Here is a 17,727-nt window from a genome sequence, read left to right on the forward strand (position 1 = left end):
CTTTTGTTTTAAAACTGCTGTAAAAGGCTTATCATTTGTGAGCTCAAAATTTCTTTCTGAAGGGCAGGCTCATTTAAAAAAAAAACTGGCAGTGTACTATTTTAAATTAGCGTACTATGGGAGGTTTGAAATTAAGTGTTCAAAGCTAGTCTTGGCTGCTTCCATTTTTTGGGCAGTTGTTCTGACATATATATTTGGGATATATGTTGGAATTTTAATTTAACTGTGGGTGTGGGGAATGTTTTTACCTGTTCTTGAAGTGTATGGTAGTTGCTTAATAAGATGATATGTATAGAACTCCTGACTATAATAAATAATCATTTTTGAAGGTTACCAGTTAAAATCTTTAAAATCCTATCATTTTTTTCAAAAATTTTCAGCAAATGACTACTCACTCATTGCTATCACTACATTTCCTCTACTGTAGAACACATTCTTATGTGTAAAGATTTTATTCTTAATTTTAATTTTATCTGCTTTTGTTTTATGTCTGTATAGCATTTCTCACTAGGTACTGTCCTTGTGTAGGTTTTGCAGGAAGGTATGTGTGAGTTAGGGGACAGATGACAGCCTTTTAGTTCTTAGTACTGAACAGAAAAATTGAACATTACACTGTTAACAACATCAATTTTCAACATTGTCCGCTCTCTTTTTTTTTTTCTTTTTCTTTTTTTTTTCCTTTCAACTATTTAACGCAGATTTGTAGTCTGGAATCTGGAAGAGTACTTTTAAGTTTTCTCTCCCCTCCCCTCCTGGGGAAATAACAAACTTAGATGCCTTTGTTTCCTTGCCACCCCTTTGAGATATGTAAGAATGTTTCTACTTGCTTTTATGGGACAAAAGAGCACATACCAGAGATTTACAGATTGCTCAGATTGCCAGACAACAAATGTCCTGTAAATCAGACTTCTTACTGTCCTATTCTGTCTTCTCCAGAGACACTTCACCTTGTTGGAAGTGGTTTCCTCAGCTGACTCGCTTCTCTGTTGACCTTTTATTTGTAGAGCTTGAAAGATAAGCAGGATGTCACATCTGAGAGCAGAAAAGTGCCTGAGGTACTAGACTGTGCAGAAAACTGCAATAGCCTTATATGCTTTTTCCACTACAAATGTAGCTGTTTCTGTGCTGTTCTCCTTTACCTATGTAGTTCCTGCCTGCACTGTATTTAAATAGCTCTTTCACAGTTCAATATACCTGTATGCTTATTACTTTCTTCCCTCTCCCTAGTCATAACAAGACAGACATCCTGCTTTAGCTGTGTCATCTTTGGTTTTGTTTGGGTTTTTTTGTTGTTGTTGTTTAATTTTTTTAGTGTCAGAGGCTTCTCTGTTAACCTGCTTTGTAGAAGAGTTTTGATGGGTCAGGACATTCTGGAAATACCTTAGTAATGGAAGCGTGATGGTTTAGTTGCAACCTTTTTTGTGAGTTGAGTCAAATTCCTTTCCCGTTCCAAGAACTCCCTGAATGTTCCTTAGATTTTCTTTTCTTTATTCTTACAGTGCATTACTTCACTATTTTTGTTTTTTTCAAGGATGATCTGAAACGGTTTTGAGTCTGCTTTCTGCGGTATCTGGACTGGACTCTGGATCAAAACTATGATACTTAACAGAAATAAGTTACATGTAATATCTTTAATGTTCTCATTAATCCTTTGTAATGTCTCTTGTGTTTTTACAGTAGTCTAGGTTGAAAAAAAAGGTTTATTACTTAAATGTTTTTACTGTAAATAGTGGTTGTTGGGAATCTGGTATAGGATTTTTTGTTTGCTTTTTCAGGATATTGGGTTTGGCTAGCATTCAAGCAGTGCCTTTTCTCCCCGTTTGCAATTTCTCGAGTAACTTTCATCTTTTCCCACTTGCCTTTTAGTGCCTGTTTGGATAGGGCAGGCAATCTGTGGAATGAATCTGACATTATAAAATGGCAAGTTGGCTGGTTAGTTCTGTCTTCACAACTCCATAAGCATTTGTGCAGGCTCTCATGTATGAATGCACTCTTCCAGTATCTGCAAAGGTTAATCTGCACCAGACTGGGTTAGGCACAATACTGGTTCTCTTCTGGCTGTTGTAGCCATAGAAAAAACATTTTCCTGGCTCTTCCTTTTCTTTATTATTACTGGGAACAGCAATCTCTTTCTGAGGAGGAGTCTACTCTCTGTGTCTATGTCACTCGGTTTCCTTCACTCAAGTGAGGCAGATCTCTTACCTGCTAACAGTGTTTTAAAGTCACATGAGCATACACTTTTAAGTTGTCTGAATCGTTTAACACAGCTCAAGATAGTGTGTCCCTAACTTTGTATCCTAGTTTGTTAAACAAGCCGTTTTGTTAAAGGCATACAAGGAAATCTGTTGTATGTTGACCTAAGCTGTCCTCCCCGCCATTAATTGCAGGTAGTGGTGGACAAATTAGTGACTGACATGCTCTCAAGAAGTAAAATTTTAGTCCTATGTGAAGCTTTTTGAACAGTTACCTTTCTCATTATCTTAGTTTCCTGCATTCCTGCCATTACTGCATGCAGCTGTAAAGCAGTATCTGTAACAGTATCAGATATGAAGCAGTTGGGGTACTTGAGTCTCTGGGAATGTGGAGAATTAATGTACAGTTCTTAAGAATCTTGGTTCGGGTCCTCAAAATGAATGGTTTGGTGTTACAGGTTTGCTTGATTGTTGGAGAGGTCTGTCAGCAGCGATACTTCTGCAGCAGGAGACACACAGTGTTTCAAAACAAGAAGAGAAGGCCTGTAGTTTCATGCCTATCATGTAACTGTAGGCACGTATGTGCCAGAGGAGTTGGCATGTGGAATCACGTTTGTGCAGAGATGATGTGGGGATTCTTCCCAGTATGCTTGGTCTGGCTCTGGAGAGTCTGTGGTTTTGTTTGTCAGTTACTGACTAATTGATGAAACTTTCCTTTCTATTGTAGCCCAGGCTGAAAGCATTTTTGCAGTTATGGGAAGATTTAATATCTGTAATCCACTGCCCTGACATTTATCTGAAGTGATTTAAAAGACATCCAAAGGGAGAGTTATTTCTCTTCACAGAAGTGGTAGTACTCTTGGGGTCTAGATTTGCTACCTCTTTGTTGTTTTGATACATTTACAAACAACTTTTTGTGATTGCTAACTCAACAGTGGTCTTTCTCTTGCTTGTTAATTGTTTTCTCCTTTGTAATGAAGATTACTACATAAATAAAAAAAATAACTATTAAAAATGTCACATATACAACAGGAAGAGGACACAATAGACTAAAACTTACAATGTGCTTGAGGGAGGGGTTTGTGTCTTGTGCTTTTTGTATTCTAGTGCTACTTTTATGGACAAGGCAGGAGAGTTTTCTATCTCCTTGCAAACCTCATCAGAATGTAGGAAAAATCAGATGAATGTAAAAGTAACAAAGATTTCACTCAGGCAGGAGGCCAATTGGCAGATGAGAGTCTAGAATATAATTTTTGGTGCATGGAGCAGGTGGAAGAAGGTGACGAATGATGCAGTGAGTGGAAACACTTCTTGGAAGTCCCAGAGTCTCATTTCAGCTGAGCTCTGTGGTTTCCATTTATGATAGTACCCAGCTGGTACAGGCAGAGTGATGTTAACAGGACTTTCTGTGAGCATGGTAATGAAATAGTCAGACTATTCGTGATCTGACTTTTTCTTGGGCATGTTCTTTGTAGGTACTGTTTTATTGGGAATGCCAAAAATTACCGTGTGTGAAAAGTTAGTATCTGTTGAACAGTTTCAAGTATAGCTTCTGAATAAATTATAAATTGTGATCTGATCTATTTGGGGGAAAAAATGGAGATGCTTCCATTGTTTCCAGGTGTAAGCAACTGTATTTTCAAATAGGATATGCTTCATCGTATGACTGAATTTTTTTTGGCTGTTCATTCAGAAGCTTTTCTCAGTGCCTGTAAAATGGTAGAATATTAAGACTTTTCACATAAAGATGAATGGAAGAAATTTATTTGAAGAAAGAGTATGTTTTAAATTGTAAATATTCTAAATAATTTTTTTAAAGGAAATAAGAATGGGTAAAGCCAAACGGATCTGTCTTGCCCAATAACAGATCTCTAGGGAAGAGTATAAGAACAGAATAAACATATGCACATCTGCAGAATGCTCTCCTAGCCTCCAGCATTTCCACCAGAGGTGTCACCTTTAATAGCTTTTAATGGTTTTTTTTTTTTCTTCTGTGAATTTGTCAGGCTGCTTTATGAACCATTGCATATTTCTGAAAAGTGGCAAAGAATTACACCCCTTCCCTACATGCTGTGTGAAGAATCAGCCCTTTTTTCTCTGTTTGTCACCTCATCACTTTCATTATAACACATAGGGACTACCTAAAAGCAACGGAGGCTTTTCACTTTCTTCATGCCACTTGTGATTCTGCTGACATCTATTGTGTTGTCATCTACATTACATCTTTTTCAGACCAAAAAGTCCTGATCCATTTTGTTGCCCTGTAGAAGGAAAGCTAATGTGTACTCCATTATCATTGTGCTCTTTTGTAAACCGTTTCAGCTCTTATGTAATCTTTCTGGACTTTTGGCATTATGTAAAGTATTTCAGGTGTGGACAAGCTGTGGATTTATACAGAGTTTTAATGAAGTTCTCTCTCTTAACTGGTAATTCTTGTATCACGTTAATTTGGGGACTGCTAGTGCATGCTGAGCTCTTTCTTGTAACTTTATTACTACATTTGTGAATGGTAGTAGTCAGGTCAGAGCCCATTGCTTTATAAGATAAGTTGGGATTGGTTGTGCTGCCCCCTCGCCAAGTGACGTGATTTGTATTTATCTGTACAGAATTTTATCTTGTGTTATCACCCAGCTGCACGGTGCTGAGAATTCCATCTGCAGCTACACAGCAAACCTTGTTGCTTCATTTTTCAATCCTTTTTCTACGTAACTTACGTAGAAGGCTGAGCCATTTGCCAATATGGGAAAGCTGTCTGTCTGACCTCCGCTAGTAACTCTTGATATTGGCCAACCGGTTTGGCTATACTTCACTGTGGTGGGTTGACCCTGGGTGGACCCCAGGTGCCCACCAAAGCCAGTCTATCATCCCCTTCCCAGCTGGACGGGGGAGAGAAAATATAACAAAAGGCTCGTGGGTCAAGATAAGAACAGGGAGAGATCACTCACCAATTACCATCAGGGGCAAACCAGACTCGACTTGGGGAAAATTAACTTAATTTATTGCCAATCAAACTGGAGTAGGGTAATGAGAAATAAAACCAAATCTTAAAACACCTTTCCCCCACTCCTCCCTTCTTCCTGGGCACAGCTTCACTCCTGGATTCTCTACCTCCTCCCCTCCCAGTGGTGCAGGGGGACAGTGATGGGGGTTGCGGTCAGTTCATCACATGGTGTCTCTGCTGCTCCTTCCTCCTCAGTGGAGGACTACTCACACTCTTTCCCTGCTCCAGCGTGGGGTCCCTCCCATGGGAGACAGTCCTCCATGAACTGCTCCAACGTGAGTCCTTCCCATGGGCTGCAGTTCTTCACGAACTGCTCTAGCATGGGTCCCTTCCACGGGCTGCAGGCCTTCAGGCACAGACTGCTCCAGCGTGGGTCCCCACGGGGTCACAAGTCCTGCCAGAAAACCTGCTCCGCGGGCTCTTCTCTCCACAGATCCGCAGGTCCTGCCAGGAACCTGCTCCAGCGCAGGCTTTCCACGGGGTCACAGCCTCCTTCGGGTACCCACCTGCTCCGGCGTGGGGTCCTCCCTGGGCTGCAGGTGGATATCTGCTCCACTGCGGACCTCCGTGGGCTGCAGGGGCACAACCTGCCTCACCATGGTCTTCCCCATGGGCTGCAGGGGAATCTCTGCTCCGGCACCTGGAGCACCTCCTCCCCCTCCTTCTTCACTGACCTTGGTGTCTGCAGGTTGTTTCTCTTACATGTTCTCACTTCTCACTCCGGCTGCAATTACTGTTGCACAGTTTTTTCCTCCCCCTTCTTAAATATGTGATCCCAGAGGCACTACCACCATCGCTGTTGGGCTTGGCTTTGGCCAGCAGCGGGTCCATCTTGGAGCTGGCTGGCCTTGGCTGTATCGGATATGGGGGGAGCTTCTAGCAGCTTCTCACAGAAGCCACCCCTGTAGCAGCCCCTGCTACCAAAAACTTGCTAGGCAAACCCAATATGTTCACAAGGCTCAACAGCTGGGTAGAGGAGAAGGATCTGAACTGGAAGTCCTGTTACCTGTTTTTATTGCTGCCAGCTGTCTGGATGTTTACAGTGCATATAGCTTTGCAGCAGTTACAGTGAATGGTTACAGAATTTGCAGATAAGTAGAGGAAAAAGGGTGTAAGGAAAAGATTCAGACATGGGTTGGGGGGGGGTCATCTACTTTACTTGGAGGGAATGAGTGGTTTCTTATTACTGAAAAAACGTATGTTGGGTTGTATGTTAATAAGGAGTGATGACGTTTGAGAAATGACAAACAGGAGACTTCCTTTGGGTGAAGGAGAGCATGGAATCAAGGTGTGATCGTGCCTTGTCCTCCCTCCCGCCTCAGTCACGAAGTTATTTCTGTGAGATTTACCTCTACAAGGGAAAGGAGGACTTGGTCTGAGTCTGAAAACCTAATGTGTTAGTGTTATACTGAATGTGCAAAAGAATGCATTGCTGACACCTCATTGTGTTTAAAAATAAAAGAACCACTAAACAAAAGGCGTATAGGTAAGGGGTTTGGAAGTTTTATGTGGACATGAAGATTTTGAGCTGTTTTCCACTTTTATATTTGCACTCTTCTGTGCAAAAGACTGTGAAGAGTTTTGTTCAGGGGACTACAGCATTAGCCTGCCATCTGTTTCACTCCAAGCAAACACAGTACAAAGACGCCACTGCTAAAGAAGCTCCTTTTTTAACCTCAACATTGGCTGGATTTTGTACCAGCTCCATGGTGCAGTGCACATTCATGGGGCATGCACATTCCAGCCACCGGTACTGAAAGTGAAATACTTTCATGATGATAACATCAAACTAAGGAGAGCCAAAGAAAGGGTGTGAGGAAGCATCATCCAGTTAAAAATCACTAAAAATTTGTGAAAAATGTTCTATATATATAATGTTCTGTATTACTGCTATGTTTTTTGTAACTTGTAGTATTGTGACCTTAATATTTTTTCCCCAAAGCATGAAATACACTAGTTTTGTTTTATTTGATATAAGCTTCTCAATCTTTTGTGCATATTCAAATAGAAAATAACTCATTTTCTTTATATAGGTTACAAAACAGCTAAATGGAGTCTGAGCAGCTGTTTCATAGAGGCTACTATCGAAACAGTTACAACAGTATAACTAGTGCAAGCAGCGATGAGGAGCTTTTAGATGGAGCAGGTGTAATTATGGACTTTCAGACCTCTGAAGATGACAATCTCTTGGATGGTGATGCATCAATTGGTAAGTTAATGTTAATTTCAGCTTAAAAATTTCTTTGGGTTTTATTTTTGTGGTTTTGTGTGTTTTGGTTTGTTTTGTTGGGGGGGGTTGTTGTTTTTTAATAAACAAAATCAACCCTTTTTCATGACTAATTAATGTTTCTCTTTAGCTAATCTGTCCTTCAGAGGCATGCTTTAAACCTAAAAGTGGCTGAACATTTTTCTGTGTGCATGTCTTAAGTTGCATTGTATGGGATGGCTTCTGATACAAGGCAGATATTAACTTACTTCTGGCAAATGACAAACTTCTTGTCAAGTAGGGGAAGGATGGCTATTCTGCAGCTACCTGGTCTTTCTTCGTTGCAGCAGGATTTTGGAAGTCCCACTGTCTTCAGTATTTCTTTGGGGCAGAAAGTAACAGTCACTTTTAATTGTTACTTGTGGAGATAAATCTGTTTTCTGCCCCAAAGAGCAAAACCCTTAGAACTAGCGAAGGTTATTAGAAGCAACGGAAAACACCATACGAGTTGAACTTTTGACTAAGTGAAAAGTTACAAAAAAACCTTTCTACTGTAAGCACTGATAAAAGCACTGAAGTAATACAAAGAAGAAAGAACTGGGAGGCTCTTCCTTTTTTTTTTTTTTTTTTTTTTTCAATTAACAAAGCAGTTAATGGAGTGAAAGCATTAACATTCTCTTAGCAATGGTCAAAGAGGAGAACAGGAGAGAAAGAAATGAATTTCTGTTTAAGATGGTAAACTTAGTTAAATATATATTCTTATCACTTCCACTTGTTTTGTTTAAAATCAAACTCAGCATCTTGAGTTTTCTTTTTTATCAGTCTTTCCTTCCCCATTAACATTCAGTTGTCTTCTTTCCCTGCAGAGTCTCTTCCTTCACACATTTTCCCTTTGCCACACTTGGCAGTTGGATGTTGGCATTGTACTAGATAGTTGTGTCCTATCGTTATAAGCATCATTCTCATCTGTATGCCTTCTATCTAATTAGATACATCTGGAATGTGCAGTTATTTAACTTGTATACCAATACAGGTATCAAGAGCCAGGGCATCTTCAATCTACATAAAAATTCCTTCTGCCAAATTACTTATAGAACACCAGCATGGTGAAGTCAAGCACTTAATAGTTAGGAAATTATTAACTGAACAACTGGCTTCCATGTGTAATGTTTTGTTCTGAATATCTGGCACTTAATTAAAAGTGAGTGCCTTGCTTGTCTAACATATTTGCAGCCTGTACTGAAAGTCTGAAGCTACTCTGGTTATTGTTTATATAAACCCTCTCCATCACTTCAAGCTTGAAGGATAAATAAGTTTGCAGTAAAATAAATAGTTTCAGAGCCAGTGTTCTGTCCCTTACTTGTTGTGAAATTATATCTGTAAATTGAGACCAAACACATGAGGTGGTTGTTTTGTTTGCACTGTCAAAAGCAATGCTAGTTGCTGCACATGCCAGCAGCCCCTATCTCATTGTAATGCAGAAGTATTAGAATGTGCATTAGAACATAAATATTAATGTATTTTCTTTCCTGGAGTTGAATTTTTTTGCTAATGACATATCTGCTTGCCCCAGTTCTGGTCACTCAGTAAGAGGCAGCAGTAGTAATAAGTCCTATTATTTTATTTAAGCGAATGGTGATCTATGTGTCTCTATGCATGGAAAATATTTTCTTGTACGGTAAATCAGAGTAAATATCTTAGCAATAGATCAGAATCTGGTATAAATTTTCTTTTCAAGGTGGTAAGAATATACTTCTAAAAAAGTTTTAAATAAACTTACATGCAGGAGGTGAACATCTGTGTTTCTCATAGCTTAGGTCTCGAAATGTGTAAGGCTTTTTTTCTTGTGTGTTTTTAATTCAGCAAATCTCATTGACAAGACCAAATAAGCACTTCCTTGCTGGACTGCATGTGCCCTTTTTGTAGTCCTCTGTTATTCACTTAGCATCAACTGTTTTGTTTGTTTTAATTATTATTATTTAAATACTCTTAATTGTCTCTTTATTAATGTATTTTTGTTCTGTTGAGTCTAAGTACAGATGAATTCACCATACAGAATCTGTCCCACCTCCTGAGGAAGGGCAGGACCATCCCAGTAACTGGAAGATCCCATGCTTCTCAATACTGGAGGCCATCCAGAGCATGATGTGAATGCAGAGGCATTATGGCTAGCTCCATCCGTGCTTCAGCTGGTGAACCTGCCAAAATCAGGAGCCCTGTTTAAACATATAGGTTGTGTCTTAAGTCTGTAGGGCTGGAAGTACTTATAAGCCTCATTTCTTAGCAACATGAACAAAATGGCAATAACGTATCTGTACTTAAAATGATTATGGAAATAATGTAGTTAAATTGAAAGCTGCATAGCTGCAGAATGTAAGCTCAGTGTACAAATGAGCACAGACGTGAATTTATCCAATCTGGATAAGTTGCCATGAACAATAGAGTGTTCATCATAATTTTACAGTTTATGTAATAAAATACAGACTGACAGATTTTAAAAAATCAAGACCATGCAATGAGGAGAAACTGAAGGATTAAGAACTTATCTTTTTTTTTTTTTTTTCTTCTTTTTTTGGCTAATGAAGATTAAACCATAAACTGCACATATATTATGCAGATAAAAAGCTAACAATATGGAATTTCTAAAGTCATTGTAGTCTTTCCCCCTCATTCAGAGGGCAGTAAAGTAACAGAATTCTGCTTATTTCAGTAGGCTTGGTAAGTCCTTTGGCTGTCAGGACAGCAGTTCTATAAAGCCTGCACAGTACTGCCATTCACATTACCACTCATACTTAAGTACTTAACTGAGGCATACAAAGTCATTGAGGCTGTTACTCAGTGGTGAATATGCCTTCTGTTGAAAACATGTGGAAGGTGGATGATATTGGGAAAGAATACTAACGATATGTACTACTCGTCTTATGTGGGAAATTCCTTGATACTATATGGGACTAAACAAGTGAACATTAACTGGAACCAGTCTTCAGAAAGTCTTATCACCTCGACTTTTAGGTTTCTTTAATATTTAGTTGATAGAGATTTGCCTTTTTAGTGTCACCTCTGGTTTGCAATTTGAATGGTTTTGTGTAGTTCCACATGGGGGATTCACCATTATCTTAAAAACAATGCTGTATAACAATCTTGTTTCTCTTAACACCATCTGAAAGCATGTATATGACCTGTCCCTTACTGTGTCATCTGAGAAGAATACAGAAACTGTGAATATGTAGTATTATATACTAAATACATATATTATATAAATACATATGTATAGTGATTATACCATAATTATATATATACTATATCACATTGCTGTTATGTTCTCCAGTAGCTGTTTTCTTTGCACAAATTTCAGACTTTTAGTGGCAGCATTATGGAGAACAAGTAGGTATCGTGAAATTATGAATTCTTTAGGGTGGTGTGTTTTAACATGCTAAATAATTAAATTGCTATGCATGTGCAGGCTTGGATGGCTTGCACCAAAGCCCTGCCTAGAAGGGATACTGCCTGTCAGCTTTGATCAAAACTTGCTTTTGTTGCTTATCAAAACTAATCTCTTTGTAGTACTGAAGTTAGTGTTTTTCCTTGTTGAACTACTGTCTAATGAGAAGTACGGTGACATTATACTGATAGCAGAAGCATCTGCCTCTTTGTAGGGACAACATCTTACCAATGCTTGTACATGCAATGTACTTCCATGTATGCAATCTGTGGAGATCATTTTCATCATGGCTTATCTATGTTTTATTTTTAGACTGTTTGTCCTGCTTCTTGCGAGGTCAATTTAAGCACGTTATACTTACTATTGAGAAGCTGTCAGTTCTTTAATAGTTAAGCCATATAAGCTAATATTCACTGGTTTAAATTTTGTATGAGTAGATGTATACTATTTAGCTTTTAAAAAATTGTTACACTAGGATAGTTGTTTTCCATCACTTTAACAGAGGAAAAAAGAATTCTTTCTAATCAGAAGTGAAATCTCCAGAAGTGAAATATATTATCAGATTAATTTTTTAACTGGGGAATATGAATGAGAAGATTAAACGTCTAATCCATTCTGTTTCTCTCAACATTGGCTTGCCTTGTCTGTCTCTAAAGCTTGAGACATGCAGTTCTTGGCTACTGGCTGGGCTTGAAGGACATAACAAGTATCTTCAAAAGTTCAAACTTTTTTCTTTTATGACTCAGAGTTACCCAACTAGTGAGGTGAAACTGAGAGGTCTCCATAATTTTACTCAGAATTGAGGGCTGTTTATATGACAGAAGAGAGGACTGCATCAGTTTTCACTATTTTTTTAATTGAAGTGTAGAGCAAGCTCTGCAGGGGGTGGATTTTTGTGGTGTTGCCAGACTGCAAATTTTTCAAGGCACTGACTGAAATCAGATGATTAAACCTTATTCGCAGTAAAAATGGTTTGCAAACAAATGATCTCACTGGTGTTATCTCAAGGTACTTTGATCTGTCTGTGGGAGTCTGAGTCCTGAATGAGCTTGGCATTCTTTTCAATAGCTATAGTGATTCCTGCTTCAGTTGAAGGAGCTTAGTTGCTTATATTGTGACTTCAGTGTGGAGACAGTTTACAGTCTGGCATATGGTGTTAACATAAAATTGGCAATAGTTAACCTTAATATGACAACCTGTAAACTGGTAATTCAAAAGCTGCTGCTACAGCCGCTACTATCTCCTTGCAGTAACAGCAGTGCCACTAAGAAAAAGACTATGCCAACAGGTCATGGTGTAAAACACTGCAGCTCTCCTAAACTGTCCTTACCCATGAGTTGGGAGTCCTTTGCTTAAAGTGAGAGACCAAAACAATCCATTTTTGGTGCCCTAAATACCGACATTAAAAATATGGTATAGTGAACTAATATTATGGCGTTATTTGAGCAACAGAATGTGATTTTCAGCAAGTGTGAGGTGGCTCTGTATAATCAAGAAATTCGTACCACATCAGAGGTTAATTGTTCAAGTAAGATCTAGACATAGTTATCTTTTCCAGCAACACATGAATGTCCTTTCATGTGCATGCTTGTTTCTATTTAGCTATCGCAGTTTATAAAGAAAAGAAAGAATATAAAGAAAAGAAAAGAATAAAATAACTTATTTCCTGCATGAAGAACTTAAGTTCCTGTTACATTCTTTATGCATGGAAATTGCATGAACAGATTCTTCCTGTTGGGCAGAGCTGTATGAAGAAGGGTCTTCAAAGTCATTTTGCACCATTGGCATTTTTCGTGTTTTCCATGCATGTGGTATAAAACTGACGTGACTGAACAGTCATTATGACAGCTTGACATATCTCTTTCCTAAGTTACATACAGCCTATTTTCCAAGTTAGCAATATTTCCATTTAAGGGTTCATTCTTAAGTAAGGAATATATTCAGTCTCAAATGATGCCATACAAATTCAAGCATGAGATAACATGACTTGCTGTGATCACAGGGGCAAGCATGAGGCACAGCTAGTTTATTTTGAATAGTTAAATTGTCAGTAGCTGGTTATCTTTTACTTTTTTTCCTGTTGGATTGTAGTTAGAGCTGCAGACATTTTGCCTGTGCTCCATACTACTAATGCAGCTGAACACAGGATATCTGACAATACAGAACCATGTTTTCATTTACTTTTTTTATTAGTAATGCATTAAGTTAATTTTGTCCATCTTTTTGGAACACAAGTTGTTATATGTTATGTTTACATGGATAACTGGGCTAATTAACAAAGTTCTTCCTTCAAGGATTTCAAAATTCCTGGCAGAAAACAAAAAAATAGGCTGGAAGATTCTTAGATTAAGGGGAAAAAATGTTTTATCTTAATTATTGGATGTCATTATTGAATGAGTGAGTTGCAGGTGTTTGAAATGTCTTTTGCATCTTACCTGTTTATCATGATAGTGATTTTCCTGAACTCTGATGTATTTTTTTCTTTTTTAACATAATTATTGTGCGAATTGAAAATTCACTTGATGTTGTTTTAGTTGAACAGCCTGTAATGGTGTTACAGCGTTAGTTAGTCTGGGCCTTCAGATTGTAATTGGATTGATGTGGCATTAGACTTTCTGAGGGATGGAAATTATGGCAGTGTGTATGTAGAGTTTTAGTAACGGATTAGTTTCTTCTTCTCTTAAATGTTTAAAAACAAATATTGACCATTTCAATTTCTCACAAATGCCATGGTCAGTTCTTTGAGGACTTGTTTATGAGAACTGTTGTTTTTATAACTTCACTCTACCAGCAGTCCTTGAATGGTCTCACCAGTCTTTCCCACCAAAGTTGTATTTACAAACTTAGGTTTCATCACCTTCCAAAACACACAAGCATATGCATTTCCAGCCTGATACTCTGGAATAAGATGAATCATAATACTAGTAATTCAGTCCTTCCAACTTTCTAATACTATATAGTCTTGTTGGTTTCCTTCTGCAGCTCTGCTGAAGTTCTTAAAGTGCACTGGCTTTGTTAACAGATGCTGCTGATGCAGTTACTGCTGACTTGACAGCGTGGTGTAGTGTTATTTTAAGTAGGTCCTTCTCCCAGGCATACTGTATGAATAGTCTAAGATGAAGGAATGAAAGCAGAAGAAATGTGATGGCATATATGTAGGTATGTAGAAAGAAGAGTCTGAAGCATACAATAAAATAATTTAGTCTAATATGACTGTAAAGTCTTTAGGTACTAAATAAACAATTTTCACTGCAGCTTTAATAATTTTTCATTCATTCGTTTTACCTTTGATTTGTCCCTCAAGTCAGCCAAAGGAGGCGGATACTATTCTAACCAAATTGATGTCAGGCTGCACTCTTGTTCTCTACCTTTGAGAATATTCTTGCTTACCAGCATTTTAAAGTGAAAGCTTTTCATCTGCTTGGATTAAAGAGAAATGTTATTCTGGAAGAGGATATCATGATGTCCCTGAAACATGAGAATGGCTGTACTGGGTCAATCCACAAATCCACCTAGCCTCGGCATCCTGTCAAAAGTCAGTGCTTAAGGAAGAGTAAGAACAGAGTGAGTAAGTGGTAAGCATCTGAGTCCTTGTACAGCAGTCCTGTATGGCTGAGGGCCTCCCTCAACTCGGTGGGGATTTTTAGTTTTAGTCCTTATCAGTGGATTTTTCTTCCACTGACTTTTTCTTGAAGCAATTCTTTAGTACCCACACCATCCTTTGGCAAGCTCTAACAGCTTAGCTACATTTTTTGTGAAGAACTACCTTCTTTTCTTTATTTTGAACCCATGTCCAGGTATAAATATTGCTGAGAACAGTTATAACTGCCAGTCTTGCCTAGGCTAACACCAGCCTATGCATTAGCATGGACTGACACATGGACTGCCTTGTCACTCATCCTTGTACAGCATAAATGCTTAAGCTCTGTTTTTGTTGTTGTTGATAGTTGCAGCTGTGAAAAATCTTTCTGCTGATACATACTGGTTTTAGGGGGTATTATGAGCTTATTGAAATGAAACTGTGCTTGATACAGAAAGGTTTGATGTGAAACTAGGACAGGGTGACTGTCACGACCCAGACTGGACAGACCAGGAGTGTTTAATTCGAAATTCCCTCGGGCTAAATTAAGGTGAAACAACACCAAACGATCAGTTAAAGATTTTATTTGTGACAGAAGCAAACTGAACTGGGGAGGTGTGGTAGTAGGTGGCAGGGTTTCTCACAACAGGAATTGGCATAGGACTGCTTCTGTAAACTGTGTAACCATATACATCGATTCAGGGAATAAGGAGATCCTTCCCGTTGAGTCACGAGGTTCAGAGCAGACCCCCTTGCTTTCCAGACTCCTCCTCAGAGAAGGGTCTAGGGGCGGCTGGATCCACTCTTAGTCTCAGACTTGGTCAACGGTTTATATCTTGAAACTGTCTCAGTAAACCAGGTAACTTGTGGTAACCATATACATTGATTCAGGGAATAAGGAGATCCCTCCCGTTGAGTCATGAGGTTCAGAGCAGACCCCCTTGCTTTCCAGACTCCTCCTCAGAGAAGGGTCTAGGGGCAGCTGGATCTAGTCTTAGTCTCAGACTTGGTCAGCGGTTTATATCTTGAAACGGATGAGGTGTAGGGATTGTGGAAAAGAAAGGAAAGAGAGAAGATGACAGAGGGAGAAAAAGGAAGAGAGAACGATTTCACCGGTCCTGGGTCCAGCGTTGGTTCAGTCAGCCGAGGTGTCCAGTCAGCTGAGGGGTCCAGTCCCGGTGGGCTTGCGCACCCGGGGCTTCAGTTTGTGTCCTTTTATCATCCTTGCCCCTCCTTCGGGCGGGCACCCGAACTTGTCAGGTTAATTAACAGTTTGTGAGCTTTCCGGCTTGGGGGTCGTTTGTGGAGTAACTTCTCCTTCCCTGCAGACACGGCCATTGTTTGATCTTTGTATCAGAACAGCTTATCAGAACAGGGAGCTGCGCACCCTCCAGCACGCCCTCCCCCTCCTGTTGCTGTTGTCTGAGCTGATGGGCTTTTCACCTTGGCTCCTTGCTGTGCAGGGTTTGTCTTTAAGCAGAACTTGCCCCACCACAATGTTTGAGACATTAACTCTTTCAGTCTCTCACAGTGACCTGAAACTAGGATGACTTGATTGTCTTGCCAAATACACATACTTTGATAAGGCCTATCATGCGTTGGCCATATACATGTAGAAACTAACAAGGATTAACATATCGATAGCATGGTGCTTCACTGTGAAAGGTGGTAGTCCTTCTCCCACTTTTAAGAGGAGAGAGGAAAGAATCATGGATTAAAATCTCAGGTGTCAGAGCAGTGATTTAATTACAGCAAATCAGTGAGCAGTTGTATTTATTAATCACCAGTGTGAGGTATCAAACTGTTTATAGCTTATGTTTTGCTATACCTGTATACAATGTATACTCATTAATTTCTTGTTGTCCTTGCCCTTGTCGTTTGTAGTGGTCTTGATCCTCTAGAACAATAACTGTCTTAAGAGCTCTGTTATTAGAACAGGTGGTTCAAAAATTGAATTTCATTGCTACTTATTTCTTTCCCTCCTCAGTTATCTCTTTTCCAGGTTAAGGACTTCTGGTTGGCTCAGTTGGACCTTGCAGCTATCCCATGCTTTGGATCCTTTTCGCAGCCCTTTTCTGAACCTTTTCTAGTATCTGTAACTTAAGGGTGGGATCAGAACTTCACACAGCATTTGGAAGATGGGCATGTCATGGAAATAAAGTAGCAAGTCTTACTCTGACCACTACTAAGTACTGAGCTCATAATTTCATGGAATTCAAATATGCCTGGCATAGTATAGTATTATGTATTAACAACATACAAAATTGCTGTTGGCACTATGTTCACACAGCTTATGTATGTATGGAGAAGATGTAATATTCTTGAAGGTAGAAAGTAAGCTTAATATATATGGCATATCTAGGGAGGAATACATGTTGGTGCTGTAATTTTATCCCCTGCACATACTTGGAACAGCAAGTTGGAAATAGTGGCCAAAAATAAACAACCCTAAAACAGAATAAGAGCAATCTAGCAGATAAAACCTATTTCCTTGTCTGCATTTAGGTAAGAGGAAAAATAGAATGATCTCAGTAGCAGAATTTTGACTAGTCCTAGAAAAGGGGGAAGTAAACTTTAGGAAAGCTGCTAAGTAAGCCAGGATCGCTTCCTAGTAAGGATGCCAAATCTTCTTGTTGATGAGTTATAACTACAGTTTTAGCAGATTGGAGTGTGAGGAAAAGCCACGTATGCAAAGCTGAAAATGCAGCAAGACTGACTTTCTTAGTAAAACCGTACCCTGTAAGGAAAAAGAACAGAAAAAATAAAGGAAGTAAAGAGGCTCTTAGAGAATCAGAGAAAGCAACTTGTTTACAGAAAATAGCCTGCTTTTCCTTCCAAGTCCTCCTTGCATGATTAGTACAGTAAAAGTAGATACTTTTAATGTCAGTGTGAAGCTGACCAACTTTAAAAAAAAAAAAAAGAAAAGAAAGAAAACACAGGAAAAAAAAAAAAACACCTCTCTCAGCTGATAGCTAGATGTAGTCTGTTGATGTCAAGGATTTTCTTCCAGCATCATTGGGTTATGGATCAAGGAGTGTGTGATGGACAACCCCAGAAAGAACTGAAAAGAAAACTGAAGAGAGTAGTCTTGTGTTCAGTGTTTTGGGCCAAGATGTCAAAGCAGTCTTTAGGGACCAAATGCTTGTGTTTTTTTCCAGTTTATTTTTGGTCTTAGGCATTAATGTTGCATCATGATTTCATTATTTCCCCTTTTTTCTGTCTATTTCTTTTTTCTGCCCTGAAGTTTTGCACTGCAGTGGGGAGCCTTCACTCCTGTTTCACTGATTTACGGTGAAGGCTCAGCTA

The 17,727-nt window shown here is 39.0% G+C and overlaps 1 protein-coding gene across 3 annotated transcripts in view; it reads left to right on the forward strand.

The window, feature by feature from the left end:
* The window catches only part of CLCN3 (chloride voltage-gated channel 3), a 76,454-nt gene that overhangs the window by 9,043 nt on the left and 49,684 nt on the right, over positions 1–17,727 (forward strand). For all 3 annotated transcript variants that reach the window (XM_052779008.1, XM_052778981.1, XM_052778995.1), the window contains exon 2: positions 7,227–7,402. In XM_052779008.1, coding sequence (XP_052634968.1) covers positions 7,243–7,402 — 160 coding nt within the window. In that variant the 5' untranslated portion in view covers positions 7,227–7,242. The remainder of the gene's footprint in view (positions 1–7,226; positions 7,403–17,727) is intronic.

This window comes from Harpia harpyja, chromosome 2 (assembly GCF_026419915.1).
Source record: "Harpia harpyja isolate bHarHar1 chromosome 2, bHarHar1 primary haplotype, whole genome shotgun sequence".
NCBI lineage: Eukaryota > Metazoa > Chordata > Aves > Accipitriformes > Accipitridae > Harpia > Harpia harpyja.